At 47.1% G+C, this 20,882-nt stretch overlaps 1 protein-coding gene across 2 annotated transcripts; it reads right to left on the bottom strand.

The window, feature by feature from the left end:
• Nucleotides 1-4,352: 4,352 nt before the first annotated feature.
• LOC139272777 (zinc finger protein 432-like) lies at nt 4,353-20,746 on the bottom strand. Of its 2 annotated transcripts, XM_070888890.1 has the most exons (3): nt 20,709-20,746; nt 19,892-20,057; nt 4,353-5,864 (listed from the first exon to the last, which is right to left on the bottom strand). In XM_070888890.1, exon 3 carries the CDS (start codon nt 5,529-5,531, stop codon nt 4,725-4,727), a length of 807 nt encoding a protein of 268 aa, XP_070744991.1. In that variant the 5' UTR covers nt 5,532-5,864; nt 19,892-20,057; nt 20,709-20,746; the 3' UTR covers nt 4,353-4,724. The 2 variants fall into 2 exon arrangements, with proteins under 2 accessions (XP_070744991.1, XP_070744990.1); XM_070888889.1 differs by lacking the exon at nt 20,709-20,746 and having other exon boundaries at nt 19,892-20,667.
• Between the last annotated feature and the right edge of the window lie 136 nt (nt 20,747-20,882).

Raw genomic sequence — 20,882 nt, 5'->3', positions numbered from 1 at the left:
CCATCGCCTTTGAAAACCGGAACAATTGGACTGGCCCATTCATTGACCTCCACCGGCGCGATGATGCCTTCTCGTTGCAGCTTGTCCAGCTCAATTTCCACTTTCTCTCGCATCATATATGGCACCGCCCATGCCTTGTGGTGGATGGGTCGTGTACCAGGAACCAAGTGGATCTGCACCTTCGCCCCCGAGAAAATTCTGCTGCCTGGCTCAAACAACGACAGGAACTTGCTCAGAACCTGGGCACATGAGGCATTGTCGACGGATGAGAGCCCTCGGATGTCATCCCAGTTCCAGTGGATTTTTCCCAGCCAGCTTCTGCCTAACAGTGTGGGGACATCTCCTGGTACAATCCATAGTGGGAGTTCATGCACTGTTCCATCATAGGAGACTTTTAATACTGCGCTGCCAATTACAGGGATCAGCTCTTTAGTGTAAGTTCTTAGCTTGGTATGAATGGGGCTACGCTTGGGCCTGTGTGCCTTGTTGCACCACAGCCTGTCGAAGGCGTTTTTGCTCATGATAGACTGACTCACACCCGTGTCCAGTTCCATGGATACTGGAATCCTGTCCAGTTCGAATTTTAGCATGATAGGTGGACATTTTGTGGTGAAGGTGTGTACCCCGTACACTTCTGCCTCCTCGGTTCGAGTCTCTAGTTCAGCCTGATCCGCTGTGGATCCATCCTCCTCTGCAACGTGGTGGTTTGCAGGGGTTACACATTCGCTGGAGGTGTCCCATTGTTCCACAGCCTTTGCACATATGGTGTTTGAAGCGGCATTAATCGGCTCGACGATCACCTCCGCAGCGCCAACAAGGTGTTAACTGCCTCGCATTAACGTTTGATGGCAAACTCTGGGTCATCTGAGGTCATGCAGCTGCAGGCGTGTACTTTCTGCCATATGCATTTCCTGCCTGAAAACGATGTTACTTTGTGTACAGTACTTGCCGAAACCTCTTTATGCTGCGAAATTTGTTGGGTGTTATCGCTCATGTTCATAAATGCCTGGGCTATCATTATGGCTTTGCTCAGGTTCTTGTTTCAACAGTCAATAATTTGCGAAGGATAACCTCATGGCCAATGCCAAGCACACACAAGTCTTTTAGCATTTGCTCAAGGAATCCATCAAATTCACAATGTCCTGCAAGGTGCCTTAATTCAGCGAAGTAGCTTGCCATTTCCTAGCCTTCAGACCGCTGAAACATGTAGAATCGATACCTTGACATCAGAAAGCTTTCCTTTGGATTTTGGTGCTCCCAGACCAGTGTACACAGTTCTTCATAGGATGTGGTTGTTGGCTTCACAGGATCGAGAAGATTCTTCATGAGGCCATAGGTTGTTGCCCCGCAGACAGTGAGGAGGATTGCACTTTGTTTGGCAGCGTTCTCATCCCCTTCCAGCTCATTGGCTACGAAGTATTGGTCGAGTCGCTCCATGAAGGCCTCCCAATCATCCCCTTCTGAGAATTTCTCCAGGATACCAACAGTTCTCTGCATTTCCACGTGGTTGTTCGTTATCTCATCACCAATTGTTATGCTTATAATAAAGTAATGCAACTGGGTACTGTAGACAAGGAGTAAGTGTGACCTTAGCTCCTTTATTCAGACTCCAGAGTGCTGGTACAGCGTGGTAGGCCTGCGTGTGAACAGTGCTCCCAAGGGGCGCTGGGATCCCTTGGGACTCCAATAGGTAAGCTCTCTGGTGGCGGTATTATACAGGTTGCCTGGGGTTACATACATGACAGGTGGGCCAAGGCAGCAGCGTGTTCTGCAACCAATTGCGGTGCTTGAGGTTTGGATCCTGAGTCGGTCTGTCAGGTGAATCAGTGTGAACCCCTCTTAAAGAATTTATCTTGTAACAGTTAAATTCAGGTTTCTTTTGTCAACAAAACAGTTTAATATTTGTCAGTATTTTGTTTCCCTGGAGTTCCTATTATGAGTTCCAGACACTTCAGTGCCAAGTGGAATAGATGTTGAAAAGATCATTCATTTCCCTCTTACAATGTCACTGTTAGTTAAAGGTACAGAGATTGATTTCCCCTCATTATGCATTTGTGGTAGTTAAAGTAACATTCCTCCTATTGGTAGTGAGTCACATTCTGTGCTGGAGGAGATGGCTGGTGGCATCAGCCTTTAAAATACTCCTCCACTTGTTGAAATCCCTCCAAAGCCTCACCCCTGCCTCTCTCTGTAACCGGCTCCAGCCCACCAACCCTCTTAATAGTCTGGGTTTATTTTCTTTGGAACAAAGGAAGCTGAGGGGAGACCTTATAGAGGTGTATAAAATTATGAGGGGCCTAGATAGAGTGCATAGGAAGGACCTATTTCCTATCGCAGAGAGGTCACCAACCAGGGGGCATAGATTTAAAGTAATTGGTAGGAGGTTTAGAGGGGATGAGTGGAAATTTGTTCACCTAGAGGGTGGTGGGCATCTGGAACTCACTGCCTAAAAGGTTGGTAGAGGCAGAAACCCTCACCACATTTAAAAAGTACTTGGATGTGAACTTGAAGTACTGTAACCTGCAAGGCAACGGACTAAGAGCTGGAAAGTGGGATTAGGCTGGATAGCTCTCTGTCGGCCTGTGCAGACACGATGGGCCTAAATGGCCTCCTTCCGTGCTATAAATTTCTATGCTTCTATAATGAGAAACAATTTACAGTGTTGGGGTCGATAACCAGGTGTTCAAAGGTCATTCATTTCCCTCTTTCCATGTTGCTGTTAGTTAAAGGTACAGAGATTGATTTCCCCTCATTATGCATCTTCAGTAGTTAAACAAAAATCTTTCCTGTTAGCAGTGAGTCACATTCTGCACTGGGAGAGACAGCTGGTGGCTTCAACCTTTAAAATACTCTTGTCCAAATCCCACCAAGGCCTCGCCCCTCCCTATCTCTGTAACTTCCTCCAGCCCACCAACTTTCTTAACAAGGAGAAACAATTTTCAGTGTCAGAAGGCTCGGTAACCAGAGGACACCAATTTAAGGTGATTGGCAAATGAACCAGATGCTACACGAGGGGGAAAAATTAAGCAGCCAGATGTTATGGCCTGGAACACACTGCCTGTAAGGGTGATGGAAGCATATTCACATGTTACTTTCAAAAGAGATAAATATTTGAGCTGGAAAGATTTTCAGGGTTATGAGGCAAAAGCAGCGGAGTGGCTTGCATCCTAGGGTCTTGAGAAGTAGCGGCAGGGATCGTGGGTGCACTAGTTGTAATTTACCAAAATTCCCTGGATTCTGGGTAGGTCCCAGCAGATTGGAAAACTGCAAATGCAACACCCCTATTTAAAAAAGGAGGCAGACAAAAAGTGGGAAACCAGTTAGCCTAACATCTGTGGTTGGGAAAATGTTGGAGTCCATTATTAAAGCAGTAGCAGGGCATTTGGAAAAGCAAAATTCGGTCAAGCAGAGTCAGCATAGATTTATGAAGGGGAAGACATGTTTGACAAATTTGCTGGAATTCTTTGAGGATGTAACGAACAGGGTGGATAAAGGGGAACCAGTGGATCAGCTGCATTTGGACTTCCAGAAGGCATTTGACAAGGTGCCACATTAAAGGTTACTGCATAAGGTAAAAGTTCACAGGGTTGGAGGTAATATATCAGCATTGAAAGAGGATTGGCTGACAAACAGAGAACAGAGAGTCGGGATAAATGGGTCATTCTGTGGTTGGCAATCAGTAATGAGTGGGGTGCCGCAGGGATCAGTGCTGGGGCCTCAACTATTTAAATTTATATTAATGACTTGGATGAAGGGACCGAGTGTATCGCGGCCAAATTTGCTGATAATACAAAGATGGGTGCAAGTTGTAAGGAGAACGCAAATAATCTACAAAGGGATATAGATAGGCTCAATGAGATGGCAGAAATCTGGTAGATGGACTATAATGTGGTAAAATGTCAGGTTATCCCCTTTGGTAGGAAAAATAAAAAAGTAAATTATTTATATGTGACAATTACAAAATGCTGTAGTACAGAAGGATCTGGGGGTTCTTGTACATGAAACTCAAAAAGTTAGCATGCAGTTACAGCAAGTAACCAGGAAGGCAAATGGAATGCTGGCCTTTATTGCAAGGGGGATGGAGTATAAAAGTAGGGAAATCCTGCTACAACTGTACAGGGCGTTGGTAAGACCACACCTGGAGTACTGCGTACAGTTTTGGTCTGGAGTCGTCTCCATTCCCGTACCGAGGGTATTGCTACACCAGATGGGAGGGGCAACATTTCGGTACACTGATTTCCCGCCAATTCCCATTCCCCTTCTTTCTGGTGGATAATGGAGGGACCACTGTGTGTAATGTGCAAGTCAGTAAGAATTGTCAGCAAGCTCTTTCTAATTGGAGATTTTATTCAGTAGAAACTTTCACACACTATTGTAGATTTTGTACCAAAGATCAATTTAGAATTAAAGTAAAAGTTCATAATTTTATTCCAAATTGAATTTCTGTTGTGAGTTGCTGAATTAAGGGGAAAGATAACACACAGCGTTTCATAAATGGACACTGCAGCCCCAAGAACACAATCAGCAATATATCCAGAATATTAAAGTCCAGCCCAGTTATAGGGTTATTATCAGCAGAAACAAACCCCAACTGTCAGAATGAACATGATTCAGTCGGGATGTGATTAACAGCAGCAATAACAGCAGATTCCAACCCCTGCAGTCACTTGTGAACTCGCTGGTGTCTCAGCAGGTTGGATGACCGAGTGAATCCCTTTCCACACTCAAGAGCAGGTGAATGGCCTCTCCCCAGTGTGAACTCGCTGGTGTTTCAGCAGGGTGGATGATCGAGTGAATCCCTTCCCACACTCAGAGCAGGTGAATGGCCTCTCCCCAGTGTGAACTGGCTGGTGTCTCAGCAGGGTGGATGACAGAGTGAATCCCTTCCCACACTCAGAGCAGGTGAATGGCCTCTCCCCAGTGTGAACTCGCTGGTGTGTCAGCAGGGTGGATGACTGAGTGAATCCCTTCCCACACTGAGAGCAGGTGAATGGCTTCTCCCCAGTGTGAACTCGCAGGTGTTTCAGCAGGGTGGATGACTGAGTGAATCCCTTCCCACAGTAAGAGCAGATGAACAGCTTCTCCCCAGTGTGAACTCGCTGGTGCATCAGCAGGTTGGATGACTGACTGAATCCCTTCCCACACTCAGAGCAGGTGAACGGCCTCTCCCCAGTGTGAATTCGCTGGTGTTTCAGCAGGTTGGATGAATGAGTGTATACTTTCCCACACTCAGAGCAGGGGAACGGCCTCTCCCCAGTATGAACTCGCTGGTGTGTCAGCAGGTGGGATGATGTAGTGAATCCCTTCCCACACTCAGAGCAGGTGAACGGCCTCTCCCCAGTGTGAACTTGCTGGTGTCTCAGCAGGGTGGATGAATGAGTGAATCCCTTCCCACACTCGGAGCAGGTGAACGGCCTCTCCCCAGTGTGACTGCGTCGATGAATTTCCAGCTCAGACGGTGATCTGAATCCCTTCCCACAGTCACACTTCCACGGTTTCTCCGTGGTGCGGGTATCGTTGTGACTCTCCATGGTTGGACGATCAGTTGAAGCCTCGCCCACACACAACACATTTACAGTTTCTCCCCACTGTGAATGGTGCGATGTTTATTCAGGCTGTGTAACTGGTTAAAGCTCTTTCCGCAGTCAGTGCACTGGAACACTCACTCGGGTGTGTGTGTCTCGGTGCTTTTCCAGTCACACTGATGTTTGAAATCTTTTCCCACAGACAGAACAGGCAAACATTTCTCCTTCCACTTTCAAAGGCCGATGATATTCAAGTTCTGATGAATGGATTGACTCAGTCAGATCTTGACGTGTTGTTTGGTTTGTGTGTCCTGTCTGAAAATCTCCCCTTCTAATATGCTGTAAAAGGAGATAACAAAACTCATCACTGTCAGTACAAGACAGAAATTCAGGATAGACACATCTAGTTTCCATGGAACATTCTTTCCTCTCTTGTTCTTCCAAAGCTGTAAATCCCTGTCCCACACATTGTCCCTCCTGCTGTGCTGAAATCCAAACCCATCGCACATTTCTAGACTGTTTCTCCTCCACTCCCGGTTTTCACCACCAATTCTGGCTGGGTTCAGTTCTACACTCACTGGTTCCCCTCCCCTGAAGGTGCTGACTCTGGCTGGGTTCAGTTCTACACTCACTGGTTCCCCTCCCCTGAAGGTACTGACTCTGGCTGGAGTCAGTTCTACACTCACTGCTTCCCCTCCCTCTCCTCCCCTGAAGGTTTTTTTCTCTCTGTTAAGTTAGTACTTAGTCTTTAAATAAAGGTTAGTTAAATCAGCTGATTGCTGAGTAGTTGTTGGGTGTGTTTTTCTAAGGTTTAGAGTTTAGTTCTACATGACAGCTCCGAGTGTAACTAGAGTGATGGCAGGATAGCTCAGTCCCATGGATTGCGCATCCTGTGGCATGTGGGAAATCCTGGATGCTTCGTGCAGTCGGGACGACCACGTGTGCAGGAGGTGTCTTCAGCTGCACCAAGTCGAGCTGTGTGTTTTGGAGCTTGAGCAGCGTCTGGAATCACTGCGGTGTGTCCGTGAGACTGAGAGCTTGTGGATAGCACGTTTCTAGAGGTGGTCACCCCGCAGCTTTAGAGTGTGCAGGCAGAGAGGGAGTGGGTGAGCACCGGACAGAAGGAGGACCAGGCAGGTAGTGCAGGAGTCCCGAGTCCATCTCGCTCTCCAACCGGTACTCTGTTCTGAGTCCCGGTGAGGGCGATGGTGGCTCTGGGGAGTGCAGCCAGAGACAAATCCACGCCACCATGGGTGGCTCAGCTGCACAGCGGGGAGGAAGAAGAATGGAAGAGCTATAGTGGTAGGGGATACAATAGTCAGGGGAGCAGACTGGTGTTTCTGCGGCCGCAGACGTGACTCCAGGATGGGATGTTGCCTCCCAGGTACCAGGTCCAGGATGTCACCGAGTGGCTGCAGGGCATTCTCGGGGGGGAAGAGGGTGAACAGCCAGAGGTTGTGGTCCATATCGGGACCAATGACATAGGTAGAAAGAGGGATGAGTTCCTGCAGGCAGAGTTTAGAGAGCTAGGAGCAGGACCTCAAAGGTAGTTATCTCCGGATTACTCCCGGTGCCACCAGCTAGTGCGTACAGAAATAGGAGGCTCGAGCAGATAAATGCGTGACTGGAGAGATGGTGTATGCAGGAGGGCTTTAGTTTCCTGAGGCATTGCGACCGCTTCTGGGGGAGGTGGGACCTGTACAGGCCAGACAGCTTGTACCTCAACAGCGCCGGGACCAATATCCTCGCCTGGGGGGGGGGGGGGGGGGGGGGGGGGGGGAAGTGTGGTATGCTAGTACGTAGGAACATAAGAAATAGGAGCAGGAGTAGGCCATACGGCCCCTCGAGCCTACTCCACGATTGATTACAATCTTGGCTGATTCGATCGTGGACTCAGGTCCATTTCCCTGCCCGCTCTCCATAACCCCTTATTCCCGGATTATTTAATAAACTGTCTATTTCTGTCTTAAATTCTTTCAATGTCCCAGCTCCACAGCTCTGAGGCAGTGAATTCCTCAGATCAACAACCCTCAGAGAAAAAAATTCTCCTCATCTCAGTTTTAAATGGGTGGCCCTTTATTCTAATATTATGCCCCCTAGTTCTAGTCTTCCCTATCAGTGGATCCTCTCTGCATGCACCTTGTCAAGCCCCCTCATAATCTTATACTTTTCAATAAGATCACCTCTCATTCTTCTGAATTCCAATGAGTAGAGGCCCAACCTACTCAACCTTTCCTCATCTCTGGAATCAACCTTGTGAACCTTCTCTGAACTGCCTCCAAAGCAAGTATATCCTTTCGTAAATATTAAAATCAAAACTGCATGCAGTATTCCAGGTGTGGCCTCACCAATACCCTGTACAACTGTGGCAAGACTTGGGCTTTTATACTCCATCCCCTTTGCAATGAAGGCCAAGATTCCATTGGCTTTCCTGATCACTTGCTGTACCTGCATACTAATCTTTTGTGTTTCATGCACAAGTACCCCCAGGTCCCGCTGTACTGCAGCACTTTGCAATCCCCCAACACCGTGAACTTTTATCTTGTGCAGTAACCTTTTATGTGGGACATTGTCAAATGCCTTCTGGAAGTCCAAATACACCACATCCACTGGTTCCCCTTTATCCATCTTGTTCGTTACATCCTCAAAGAATTCCAGCAAATTTGTCAAACATGACTTCCCCTTCATAAATCCATGCTGATTCTGCCTGACTGAATTTTTCTTTTCCAAATTTCCTGCCACTACTTCTTTAAGAATGGACCCCAACATTTTCCCAACCACAGATGTTAGGCTAACTGGTCTATAGTTTACTGCTTTTTGTCTGCCTCCTTTTTTTAAATAGGGGCGTTACATTGGCAGTTTTCCAATCTGCTGGAACCTCTCCAGAATCCAGGGAATTTTGATGAATTACAACCAATGCATCCACTATCCCTGCCGCTACTTTTATTAAGACCCTGGGATGCAAGCCATCAGTTCCAGGGGATTTATCCGCCTTTAGTCCCATTATCTTACTGAGTACCACCTCCTCAGTGATTGTGATTGTGTTGAGTTCCTTCCCCCCATGTAGCCCCTTGACTATCCACTGTTGGAATATTATTAGTGTCCTCTACCGTAAAGACTGATACAAAATATTTGTTCAGAGTTTCTGTCATCTCCATGTTCCCCATTACTAACTCCCGGGTCTCCTCCTCTGAGGGACCAACATTTACTTTAGCCAATCTTTTCCTTTTTATATACCTATATATACCTCTTGCTATATGTTTTTATATTTTGTGCTAGTTTACTTTCATAGTCTATCTTCCCTTAATCATTTTTTTATTCATTCTTTGTCAGCTTTTCAATGCTTCCCAAACTTCTGTCCTCCTACTGGTTTTGCCCACATTGTATGTCCTTGTTTTTAATTGGATGCGGTCCTTTATTTCTCTGTTAGCCACGGAGGGCTATCTTTTCTCTTACGACCTTTCCTCCTCACTGGAATATATTTTTCTTGAGAGTTGTGAAATATCTCCTTAAATGTACACCACTGTTCATCAACCATTCTACACTGCAATCTATTTTCCCAGTCCACTTCAGCCAACTCAGCCTCATTCCTTTGAAGTCTCCTTTATTTAAGCTGAGTACACTGGTTGAATTTCAACTTTCTCACCCTGCACCTGAATTTGAAATTCAACCATGCTATGGGCTTTCATTCCAAGGGTATCCTTTACTGGGTGATTGTTTATTAATCCTGTCTCATTACACAGCACCAGATCCAAAATAGCCTGCCCGCTGTTTGGTTCAGTTACATACTGCTCAAGGAACCCGTCCCTTATGCACTCTATGAAATCTAGGAGGATGAGACCGGGGAATTAGCATTGGCTGTAATTTACCAAAATTCTCTGGATTCTTGGGAGGTCCCAGCAGGTTGGAAAACTGCAAATGTAATGCGTCTATTTAAAAAAGGAGGCAGACAAAAAGCAGGAAACTATAGACCAGTTAGCCTAACATCTGTGGTTGGGAAGATGTTTGAGTCCATTATTAAAGAAGTAGTAGCAGGACATTTGGAAAAGCATAATTTGGTCAGGCAGGGTCACCATCGATTTATGAAGGGAAGGTCATGTTTGACAAATTTGCTGGAACTCTTTGAGGATGTAACGAACAGGGTGGATAAAAGGAAACCAGTGGATGTGGTGTATTTGGACTTCCAGAAGGCATTGACAATGTGCCACATCAAAGGCTACCACACAAGATAAAATATCACCGGGTTGGGGGGTAATATATTAGCATGGATAGAGGATTGCCTAACTAACAGAAAACAGAAAGTCGGGATAAATGGTTCATTCTCGGGTTGGCAATCAGTACCTAGTGGGGTGCTGCAGGGATCAGTACTGGGACCCCAACTATTTACAATCTATATTAACGACTTGGAAGAAAGGACTTAGTGTAACGTAGTCAAGTTTGCCAACGATGCAAAGATGGGAGGAAAATCAATGTGTGAGGATGACACAAAAAACCTGCAAAGGTCACAGACACGCTAAGTGAGTGGGCACACATTTGGCAGATGGAGTCTAATATTGGAAAGTGTGAGGTCATGCACTTTGGCAGAAATAAATCAAACAGCAAGTTATTATTTGAATGGACAAAAATTGCAAAGTGCTGCAGTACAGTGGGAGCTGGGGGTACTTATGCATGAAACACAAAAGGTTAGCATGCAGGTACAGCAATTGATCAGGAACGCCAATAGAATCGTAGCCTTTATTGCAAAGGGGATTGAGTATAAATGCAGGGAAGTCTTGCTACAGTTATACAGGGTATTAGTGAGGCCACACCTGGAATACTGCGTAAAGATTTTGGTTTCCATATTTACGAAAGGATATACTTGCTTTGGAGGCAGTTCAGAGAAGGTTCACTAGGTACATTGTGGAGATGAGGGGTTGACTTATGAGGAAAGGGTGAGGAGGTTGGGCCTCTACTCATTGCAATGCAGAAGAATGAGAGGTGATCTTATCGAAACGTATAAGATTAGGAGGGGGCTTGAGAAGGCCGTTGCAGAGAGAATGTTCCACTGATAGGGGAGACTAGAACTAGGGAGCATAAGCTTAGAATAAGGAGCCGCCCAATTAAAGCTGAGATGAGGAGGAATTTCTCTTCTCAGAGGGTTGTAAATCTGTGGAATTCCCTGCCTCAGAGAGCTTTGGAAGCTGGGTCATTGATTAAATTTAAGACCGAGCTAGACAGTTTCTTAACTGATAAGGGATTAAGCGGTAATGAGGATTGGGCAGGGAAGTGGACCCGAGTCCATGATCGGATCAGCCATGATCGTATTAAATGGCGGAGCAGGCTCGAGGGGCCGTATGGCCTATTCCTGCTCCTATTTCTTATGTTTCCCTCCCTCTCTTTCCCTTAAGTGCTGATTCTAGCTGGATTCAGTTCGACTCACTGGTTCCCCTCTCCCCCGCTGAAGATGCTGACTGTTTGAGTTCAGTTCTACACTCACTGGTTCCCCTCCCCTGAAGGTACTGACTCTGGCTGGGTTCAGTTCTACACTCACTGGTTCCCCTCCCCTGAAGGTACTGACTCTGGCTGGGTTCAGTTCTACACTCACTGGTTCCCCTCCCCTGAAGGTACTGACTCTGGCTGGGTACAGTTCCAGTACCAAGATGGACGCGCATGCGCTGTACTACTCACTGAATCAAGATGGCGGAGCACTAAACCTGCCTTCCTGCACCAAGATGGCCGCCGTTAGGCTGGGCCTGTGATCGGGAGAAAGCCCCGAAGCTGCAACTGCCGATATTCCAGTTATTATTCCAGGCTTGCGGCGGGCACCAGTTGTTTATGAAGCCTCCCCGGCTCCCCGCTGGTCTATTACTCCGCTCGGTCCCACTGAAAAGGACACTTCTGTGGAGCCTGTCCAAAACATGTCGTCTCCGCCATTCCATGCACCGCGCATGCTCCAAACACAGCCAGGGCCCGCGCCTGCGCACTGAGCTCCTGTAGTCTGGGTGCGGCACATTCTCTCCGCGGGGCATGCTGCGTACATAAGACCATGAGAAATAGGAGCAGGAATGGGCCACCCGGAACCCCGAGCCCGCTCCCCATTCAATAAGATTTGATGGGACAGTGTAGAGGGAGCTTTACTCTGTATCTAACCCTGTGCTGTACCTGTTCTGCAATGTTTGATGGGACATCGTACAGGGAGATGAACTCTGCTTCTAACCAATGCAGTACCTAACATAAGAGCATAAGAATTAGGAACAGGAGAAGGCCATCTAGCCTGCTCCGCCATTCAAAAAGATCATGGCTGATCTGGCCGTGGACTCCACTTACCCGCCCGCTCCCCATAACCCTTAATTCCCTTATTGGTTAAAAATCTATCTATCTGTCCAAGTCACTCTGCAGCCTCTTCGCATTCTCCTCACAGCTCACACCGCCACCCAGTTTAGTGTCATCTGCAAACCTGGAGATATCACACTCAATTCCATCATCTAAATCATTAATATATATTGTAAACAGCTGGGGTCCCAGCACCGAGCCCTGCGGCACTCCACTAGTCACTGCCTGCCATTCTGAAAAGGACCCGTTTATCCCGACTCTCTGCTTCCTGTCTGCCAGCCAGTTCTCTATCCACGTCAGTACATTACCCCCAATACCATGTGCTTTGTATTTGCACACCAATCTCTTGTGTGGGACCTTGTCAAAAGCCTTTTGAAAGTTCAAATACACCACATCCACTGGTTCTCTCTTGTCCACTCTACTAGTTACATCCTCAAAAAATCCAGATTTGTCAAGCATGATTTCCATTTCATGAATCCATGCTGACTTGGAGCAATCCTATCACTGCTTTCCAAATGCGCTGCTATTTCATCCTTAATGATTGATTCCAACATTTTCCCCACTGCTGATGTCAGGCTAACCGGTCTATAATTACCCGTTTTCTCTCTCCCTTCCTCCTTTTTTAAAAAGTGGAGTTACATTAGCAACCCTTCAGTCCATCGGAACTGATCCAGAGTCGATAGACTGCTGGAAAACTATCAGCAATGCATCCACTATTTCTAGGGCCACTTCCTTAAGTACTCTGGGATGTAGACTATCAGGCCCTGGGGATTTATCGGCCTTCAATCCCATCAATTTCCCTAACACAATTTCCCAGCTAATAAGGATATCCTTCAGTTCCTCCTTCTCACTCGACCCTCGGTCCCCGGAAGGTTATTTGCATCTTCCTTTGTGAAGACAGAACCAAAGTACTTGTTCAATTGGTCTGCCATTTCTTTGTTCCCCATTATAAGTTCACCCAAATTCGACTGCAAGGGACCTCCGTTTGTCTTCACTAATCTTTTTCTGTTCACATATCTATAGAAGCTTTTTCAGTCAGTTTTTATGTTTCCTGCAAGCTTCCTCTCGTATTCTATTTTCCCCTTCTTAATTAAATCCTTTGTCCTCCTCTGCTGAATTCTAAATTTCTCCCAGTCTTCTGGTTTGCTGCTTTTTCTGGCTAATTTGTATGCCTCTTCCTTGGATTTAACACTATCCTTAATTTCCCTTGTTAGCCACGGTTGAGCCACCTACCCCGTTTTATTTTTACTCCAGACAGGGATGTACAATTGCTGAAGTTCGTCCATATGATCTTTGAAGGTTTGCCATTGCCTATCCACTGTCAACCCTTTAAGTATCATTTGCAATCTAATCTAGCCAATTCGCACCTCATACCGGCAAAGTTACCTTCCCTTAAGTTCAGGACCGTAGTTTCTGAATTAACTGTGTCATCTCCATCTTAATAAAGAATTCTACCATATTATGGTCACACTTTCCCAAGGGGCCTCGCACAACAAGATTGCTAATTAGACCCTTCTCATTACACATCACCCAGTCTAGGATGGCCAGCTCCTTAGTTGGTTCCTCGACATATTGGTCAAGAAAACCATCCCTAATACACTCCAGGAAATCCTCCTCCACTACATTGCTACCAGTTTGGTTAGCCCAATCTATATGTTAATTAAAGTCGCCCATGATAACTGCTGTACCTTTATGGCACACATCCCTTATTTCTTGTTTGATGCTGTCCCCAACCTCACTACTACTATTTGTTGGCCTGTACACAACTCCCACTAGCGTTTTCTGCCCTTTGGTATTCCGTAGCTCCACCCATACCAATTCCACATCATCCAAGCTAATGTCCTTCCTTACAATTGCATTAATTTCCTCTTTAACCAGCAATGCCACCCCACCTCCTTTTCCTTTCTGTCTATCCTTCCCAAATGTTGAATACCCCTGGATGTTGAGTTTCCAGCCTTGATCACCCTGGAGCCATGTCTCCGTGATGCCAATCATGTCGTATCTGTTAACTGCTATCTGCGCAGTTAATTCATCCACCTTATTCCGAATACTCCTTGCATTGAGGCACAGAGCCTTCAGGCTTGTCTTTTTAACACACTTTGCCCCTTTAGAATTTTGCTGTAAAGTGGCCCTTTTTGTTTTCTTGCCTTGGGTTTCTCTTCCCTCCACTTTTAATTTTCTCCTTTCTATCTTTTGCTTCTGTCTCCGTTTTGTTTCCCTCTGTCTCCCTGCATCGGTTCCCATCCCTCTGAACCTATTCCAGTGAGAATCAGTGCCAGAGGAAACATGCAGCACAGCCTGGTCTCCAGTCATCTTGGGTTCCCCTTGCCATTGGAGCAAGATCTTGCTCTGCCAAGCCCAATTATTTTGCTTCGGTCTTCACAATGGAAGACACAAAAACCATGCCAAAAATTGCTGGTCACAGGAATGTTGGAAGGGAGGACTTTGAGACAATCACTATCACTAGGGGCGTAGTGCTGGATAGGCTAATGGGACTCAAGGTAGACAAGTCCCCTGGTCCTGAGGAAATGCATCCCAGGGTATTAAAAGAGATGGCGGAAGTTATAGCAGATGCATTCGTTATAATCTACCAAAATTCTCTGGACTCTGGGGAGGTACCAGCGGATTGGAAAGCAGCTAATGTCATGCCTCTGTTTAAAAAAGGGGGCAGACAAAAGGCAGGTAACTATAGGCCGGTTAGTTTAACATCTGTAGTGGGGAAAATGCTTGAAACTATCATTAAGGAAGAAATAGCGGGACATCTAGATAGGAATAGTGCAATCAAGCAGACGCAACATGGATTCATGAAGGGGAAATCATGTTTAACTAATTTACTGGAATTCTTTGAGGATATAACAAGCATGGTGGATTGAGGTGTACCGATGGATGTGGTGTATTTAGATTTCCAAAAGGCATTCGATAAGGTGCCACACAAAAGGTTACTGCAGAAGATAGAGGTACGCGGAGTCAGAGGAAATGTATTAGCATGGATAGAGAATTGGCTGGCGAACAGAAAGCAGAGAGTCGGGATAAATGGGTCCTTTTCGGATTGGAAATCGGTGATTAGTGGTGTGCCACAGGGATCGGTGCTGGGACCACAACTGTTTACAATATACATAGATGACCTGGAAGAGGGGACAGAGTGTAGTGTAACAAAATTTGCAGATGACACAAAGATTAGTGGGAAAGCGGGTTGTATAGAGGACACAGAGAGACTGCAAAGAGATTTAGATAGGTTAAGCGAATGGGCTAAGGTTTGGCAGATGGAATACAATGTCGGAAAGTGTGAGGTTATCCGCCTTGGAAAAAAAAATAGTAAAAGGGAATATTATTTGAATGGGGAGAAATTACAACATGCTGCGGTGCAGAGGGACCTGGGGGTCCTTGTGCATGAAACTCTTTTGAGGTCCTTGTGCATGAAACTCTTTTGAGTTTACCTGCGAAAACATAATACATGTATCCGTGCCACCCGACCTGGATGACACACACAAGACATTTACAAGGCCCTTTTTTGGTTTTTTTTGGGGTTTTTTTTGTGGTTTTTTTTTTGGGCACTAAAATCAAATTTTTCCTTTTTCCAGTGCCCCCTATAAAAGGAGAGGGGGACACTAAAAGCACCGGCAATTAAAACAAATTAAACTTTAAAACGTAAAATCAAATTAAAATTTGGTTGCCGGGCGTGATGATGCACTCCAGTCCCTCCGGTGCCCACCTCTCGCGGAAGGCCGCGAGCGTACCGGTGGACACCGCGTGCTCCATCTCCAAGGACACCCTGGACCGGATGTAAGAGCGGAAGAGAGGCAGGCAGTCAGGTTGAACGACCCCCTCGACCGCCCGCTGCCTGGACCGGCTGATGGCACCCTTGGCCGTGCCCAGGAGCAGTCCTACGAGGAGGCCTTCGGACCTACCCGCTCCCCTCCGCACAGGGTGCCCAAAGATCAGGAGAGTGGGACTGAAGTGCAGCCAGAATTTCAGGAGCAGCCCCTTCAAATAGTGGAACAGGGGCTGCAACCTTGTGCATTCAATAAAAACATGGAACACGGACTCCTCCAGACCGCAGAAATTGCAGGCGGCCTGGGAGTCCGTGAATCGGCTTAAAAATTTATTGCACGGCACTGCTCCGTGCACCACCCTCCAGGCCAAGTCCCCGATGAATAGTGGGAGGACCCCTGCGTAGAGTGCCCTCCATCGGGGACCCCCGCCTCCTCCGGACGGCAAGATGGTACGCCATGGCGTGTCCGGACGGCCGGCGAGGATGGCAAAGTTGAGGGTGTGCAGGAGCAGCCCGTACAGGAAACCCCTCCGCGCGGAACTGAAAGGCACGGAGGGGATTTCCCCGAGGCGGCTCAAGTTGTGAGGCGCCGGCCCCCGAGGGAGGTTCCGGGGTTTGGCGCCGATGAGGAATTCCGTCCGGACGGGGGTCAGTTCGGACGGGATCTCCCCACGTGCTCGAGCCTCCTCGATGCACCTAACGGAGTCACCCTTGTGCATGAAACTCTTTTAGGAGTCTACCTGCAAAACATAAACAACATTAAACTGTGCCACCCGACCTGGGTGACACAGCAGACATTTTCAAGGCACCCTTTTTTTTTTTTGGTTTTTGGTTTTTTTTTTGGGGCGCTAAAATCAAATTTTTCCAGTGCCCCCTATAAAAGGAGAGGGGGACACTAAAAACACCGGCAATTAAAACAAATTAAACTTTAAAACGTAAAATCAAATTAAAATTTGGTTGCCGGGCGTGATGATGCACTCCAGTCCCTCCGGTGCCCACCTCTCGCGGAAGGCCGCGAGCGTACCGGTGGACACCGCGTGCTCCATCTCCAAGGACACCCTGGACCGGATGTAAGAGCGGAAGAGAGGCAGGCAGTCAGGTTGAACGACCCCCTCGACTGCCCGCTGCCTGGACCGGCTGATGGCACCCTTGGCCGTGCCCAGGAGCAGTCCTACGAGGAGGCCTTCACCCTTGTGCATGAATCCCAAAAAGTTAGTTTGCAGGTGCAGCAGGTAATCAGGAAGGCGAATGGAATGTTGGCCTTCATTGCGAGAGGGATGGAGTACAAAAGCAGGGAGGTCCTGCTGCAACTGTATAGGGTATTGGTAAGGCCGCACCTGGAGTACTGCATGCAGTTTTGGTCACCTTACTTAAGGAAGGATATACTGGCTTTGGAGGGGGTACAGAGACGATTCACTAGGCTGATTCCGGAGATGAGAGGGTTACCTTATGATAGATTGAGCAGACTGGGTCTTTACTCGTTGGAGTTCAGAAGGATGAGGGGTGATCTTATGGAAACATTTAAAATAATGATGGGGATAGACAAGATAGAGGCAGAAAGGTTGTTTCCACTGGTCGGGGAGACTAGAACTAGGGGGCACAGCCTCAAAATACAGGGGAGCCAATTTAAAACCAAGTTGAGAAGGAATTTCTTCTCCCAGAGGGTTGTGAATCTGTGGAATTCTCTGCCCAAGGAAGCAGTTGAGGCTAGCTCATTGAATGTATTCAAGTCACAGATAGATGGGTTTTTAACCAATAAGGGAATTAAGGGTTACGGGGAGCGGGCGGGTAAGTGGAGCTGAGTCCACGGCCAGATCAGCCATGATCTTATTGAATGGCAGAGCAGGCTCGAGGGGCTTACTCCTGTTCCTAATTCTTATGTTCTTATTTTTTTAAGCCCGTGTGGTAGCTAATGTGCAAGGGCCACCTCATGTTAAAAGAATTCACGCTATTAGCAATACATAACAATCCTCTTCCTCTGCAGTTATTAATCTCGTGCAATTCCCCATGCCTATAATTTTGTTATATTACAATTTGAAATATCTTCAGTTATCAGCAACAAATTGCATTTATATTGCGCCCTAAACATAGTAAAATGTCCCAAGGCACTTCACAGGACCATTATCAAACAAAATTTGACACCCAGTCACATAAGGAAATATTAGCACAGGTGACGAAAAGCTTGTTCAAAAGGGTAGGTATTAAGGAGCATTTTAAAGGTGGAGAGGTTTAGGGAGGGAATTCCAGAGTTTATAGCATCGGCAGCTGAAGGTACAGCCACCAATATTGGAGGGATGAAAATTGGGGCTGCTCAAGAGGCCAGAATTGAAGGAATGCAAAGATCTCTGAGGGTTGTAGGGCTGGAGGAGATTACAGCAATAGGGAGGGGCAAGATCCTGGACTGATTTCAAAACAAGGATGAGAATTTTGAAAGCGAAGCATTGATGGAGCAGGAGCCAATGTAGTTCAGCGAGCTCAGGGGTGATGGGTGAACGGAAATTGATACAAGTTGGGATGAGAGGGCTGAGGACAGATTGAGTAGAATAGGCCTATATTCTCTGGCGTTTAGAAGAACGGAAGGTGATATCATTGAAACATATAAAATTCTTAGAGGAATTGACAAGGGCTGGATAGTCTAGAGTTAGGGGTCCTAGTATTAGGATAACAGACTATGAGGAGGAGCTATTTCATCATTCAGAGTTATGAATCTTTGAAATTCTCTATCGAATAGAGATCTTACCAAATGGCGGAGCAGATGGGAGGGGCCGTATGGCCTACTCCTGCTGCTGCTACTTGTGTTCTTGAGTAAGGATACGGGCAGGAGTGTTCAGCCATGAACTCATTGAATGGCAGTGCAGGCTCAAAGGGCTGAATGGCCTACTCCTGCACCTATTTTCTATGTTTCTTTGTTTTAGAAACATAGAAAATTACAGCACAGAAGGAGGCCATTTCAGACCATCGTGTCCAAGTCGGTCGACAAAGAGCCGCACGGCCCTCGGTCAGCAGCCCTGAAGGTTACATATAAACCTATGAACAATAAACAATGGCGGAAAGGTAAATAGCACTCAGCCCAACCAGTCCGCCTCACACAACTACGACACCCCTTGTACCAAAACATTCTACACTTCACCCCAACCAGAGCCATGTGATATCCTGGGAGAGGCAGAAACCAGGTAAAAATCCAGGCCAATTTAGGGGGGAAAAAAATGGGAAAATTTCTCTCCTACTCATCCAGGAGATCGAAATTGGTCCAGGAGATCACCCTGGCCATATTCGATTCCCTGCAGCACTTACCATTATACCTGTGCCGGGCAACAAGAGGTGATCACCTCTCATCCCAATTACCAGCTCGAAGTCCGCACTTTAAGTGCCTATCCAACCATCTCTTAAAAGTGGTGAGGGTTTCTGTATCCATCACTTTTCCAGGCAGTGAGTCCTGGATCCCCACAACCCTCTGCGTAAAGAAGCCCCCCCTCAAATCCTTCTACCAACCACCTTAAAACTATGCCCCCTAAGTTTAAGTTTACGGAGAGTATGAGGTGTGAGGTCGATCAGAGGCGTGGATGAGGGTTTGAGCAGATGAGCTGAGGAAATGGTAGAGACCGGCGATATTATGGAGGGGGAAGTAAGCGTACTCGGTGATTGCGGGAATATCGGCTCGGAAGTTCATCTCGGAGTCAAGTACGATGCCAATCAATAAATTGCAACTCTCCATATCTGTGTTTCAGTATATTAGAATACTACATATCTCAAGTGATCAATGCTTCAATATTAGTAGTTATCAATATAAGTAGTTATCAATATATTTTCTTATAATTCTAAATGTTGATGAATGAATAATTGATTCTATGGGTGATAGGCCGTGCTGGTCTTTCAGATGGGTCTGTGCATCGTGATCAGTGAATTGTCTCTGTGCTTCCGCTTCAATCTTTCCATTGGCTTTCTCACCAGATGGGAAATATTTGAACATTGAGATCTGATGGTGTCGGTGTGAGTGCAGCCGCACCTAATGTACAGAGACCGGTCCATCTGCTGGGCTCTGCCTCAAACTGGAGTCACCTCTTCGATCAAAGCCCTTTACTCTAAAACACATACAAGATTCACTGTGACTGTGTTTAGAGACAGAAACTGGTCTCACTTCACATCCCATTACACGGCCTCATGCTGGATAATTGTGCTCGGTGGTCAGACTCTCCCAGTCTCATTTCCTGACTTACTGTGTAACCTGTGTGTACTGTCTACAGGACCGGTGTGTATCTGAGTAAATGGCACTTTCTCTTACCTTCCTCCCCAGTCGATCTATTGAAGCACTTTCAATCGGAAGGGGCTCACTGGTTGGTGCTCTCACAATCTTGCGCTGGTTCACCTGCTGTTGTTCCTCAGTCCACAATCCCTGTTTCCTTCCAGCTGTGGAACTTTTTCAATCACTCCGCCATTCACCGGGACATCTAATTATGACAGGGCAGAAAATGAGAAGAATATTAATATCATGAAATGGAATGTAGTGTAAAGTGTTTTCCCAACCTTTCAGCAAAGTACATGTCCAGTATTTGTTTGATTTTATCCTTTTCCTCAGATCTCTGTCCCGCCCTTCTGGGCTTAGAGAAAAACACCAGAATTCTCCCCGGGTTACACACAGTCTGATCTCACTGGGCCCACCCCCGGGTTACACACTGTCTGATCTCACTGGGCCCCCGGGTTACACACTGTCTGATCTCACTGGGCTCACCCCCGGGTTACATACTGTCTGATCTCACTGGGCCCACCCCCGGGTTACACACTGTCTGATCTCACTGGGCCCACCCCCGGGTTACACACTGTCTGATCTCACTGGGCTCACCCCCGGGTTACATACTGTCTGATCTCACTGGGCTCACCCCCGGGTTACACACTGTCTGATCTCACTGGGCTCACCCCCGGGTTACACACTGCCTGATCTCACTGGGCCCACCCCCGGGTTACACACTGTCTGATCTCACTGGGCCCACCCCCGGGTTACACACTGTCTGAGAGGGAGGGGGAGAGGGTGTGGAGAGGGTGGACATATAATCTCCCCCCCCCCCCCCCGCGACACTCTCCCTCAACCGCCAATCACTTGCCACCATTTTGCAGTTCCTTCACCAACCGTCAACATCCGGGGATCCGAGACATACGCAGAGCGCGCTCAGCGAGTTGACGTGTTCCGTCGCTGCTATTGGGTGAAAGCAGCTGATTGACAGCTAGTCCCACCAATCCTTGCCCGGCACAGCTCCAAAAGCGCCCCGCCCTCTCCC

The sequence above is a fragment of the Pristiophorus japonicus genome, chromosome 9 (genome assembly GCF_044704955.1).
Source record: "Pristiophorus japonicus isolate sPriJap1 chromosome 9, sPriJap1.hap1, whole genome shotgun sequence".
NCBI classification, from domain to species: Eukaryota; Metazoa; Chordata; class Chondrichthyes; family Pristiophoridae; genus Pristiophorus; species Pristiophorus japonicus.
The sequence above is the reverse complement of the archived record's forward strand: the minus strand, read 5'-3'. Positions and strand labels throughout refer to the sequence as shown.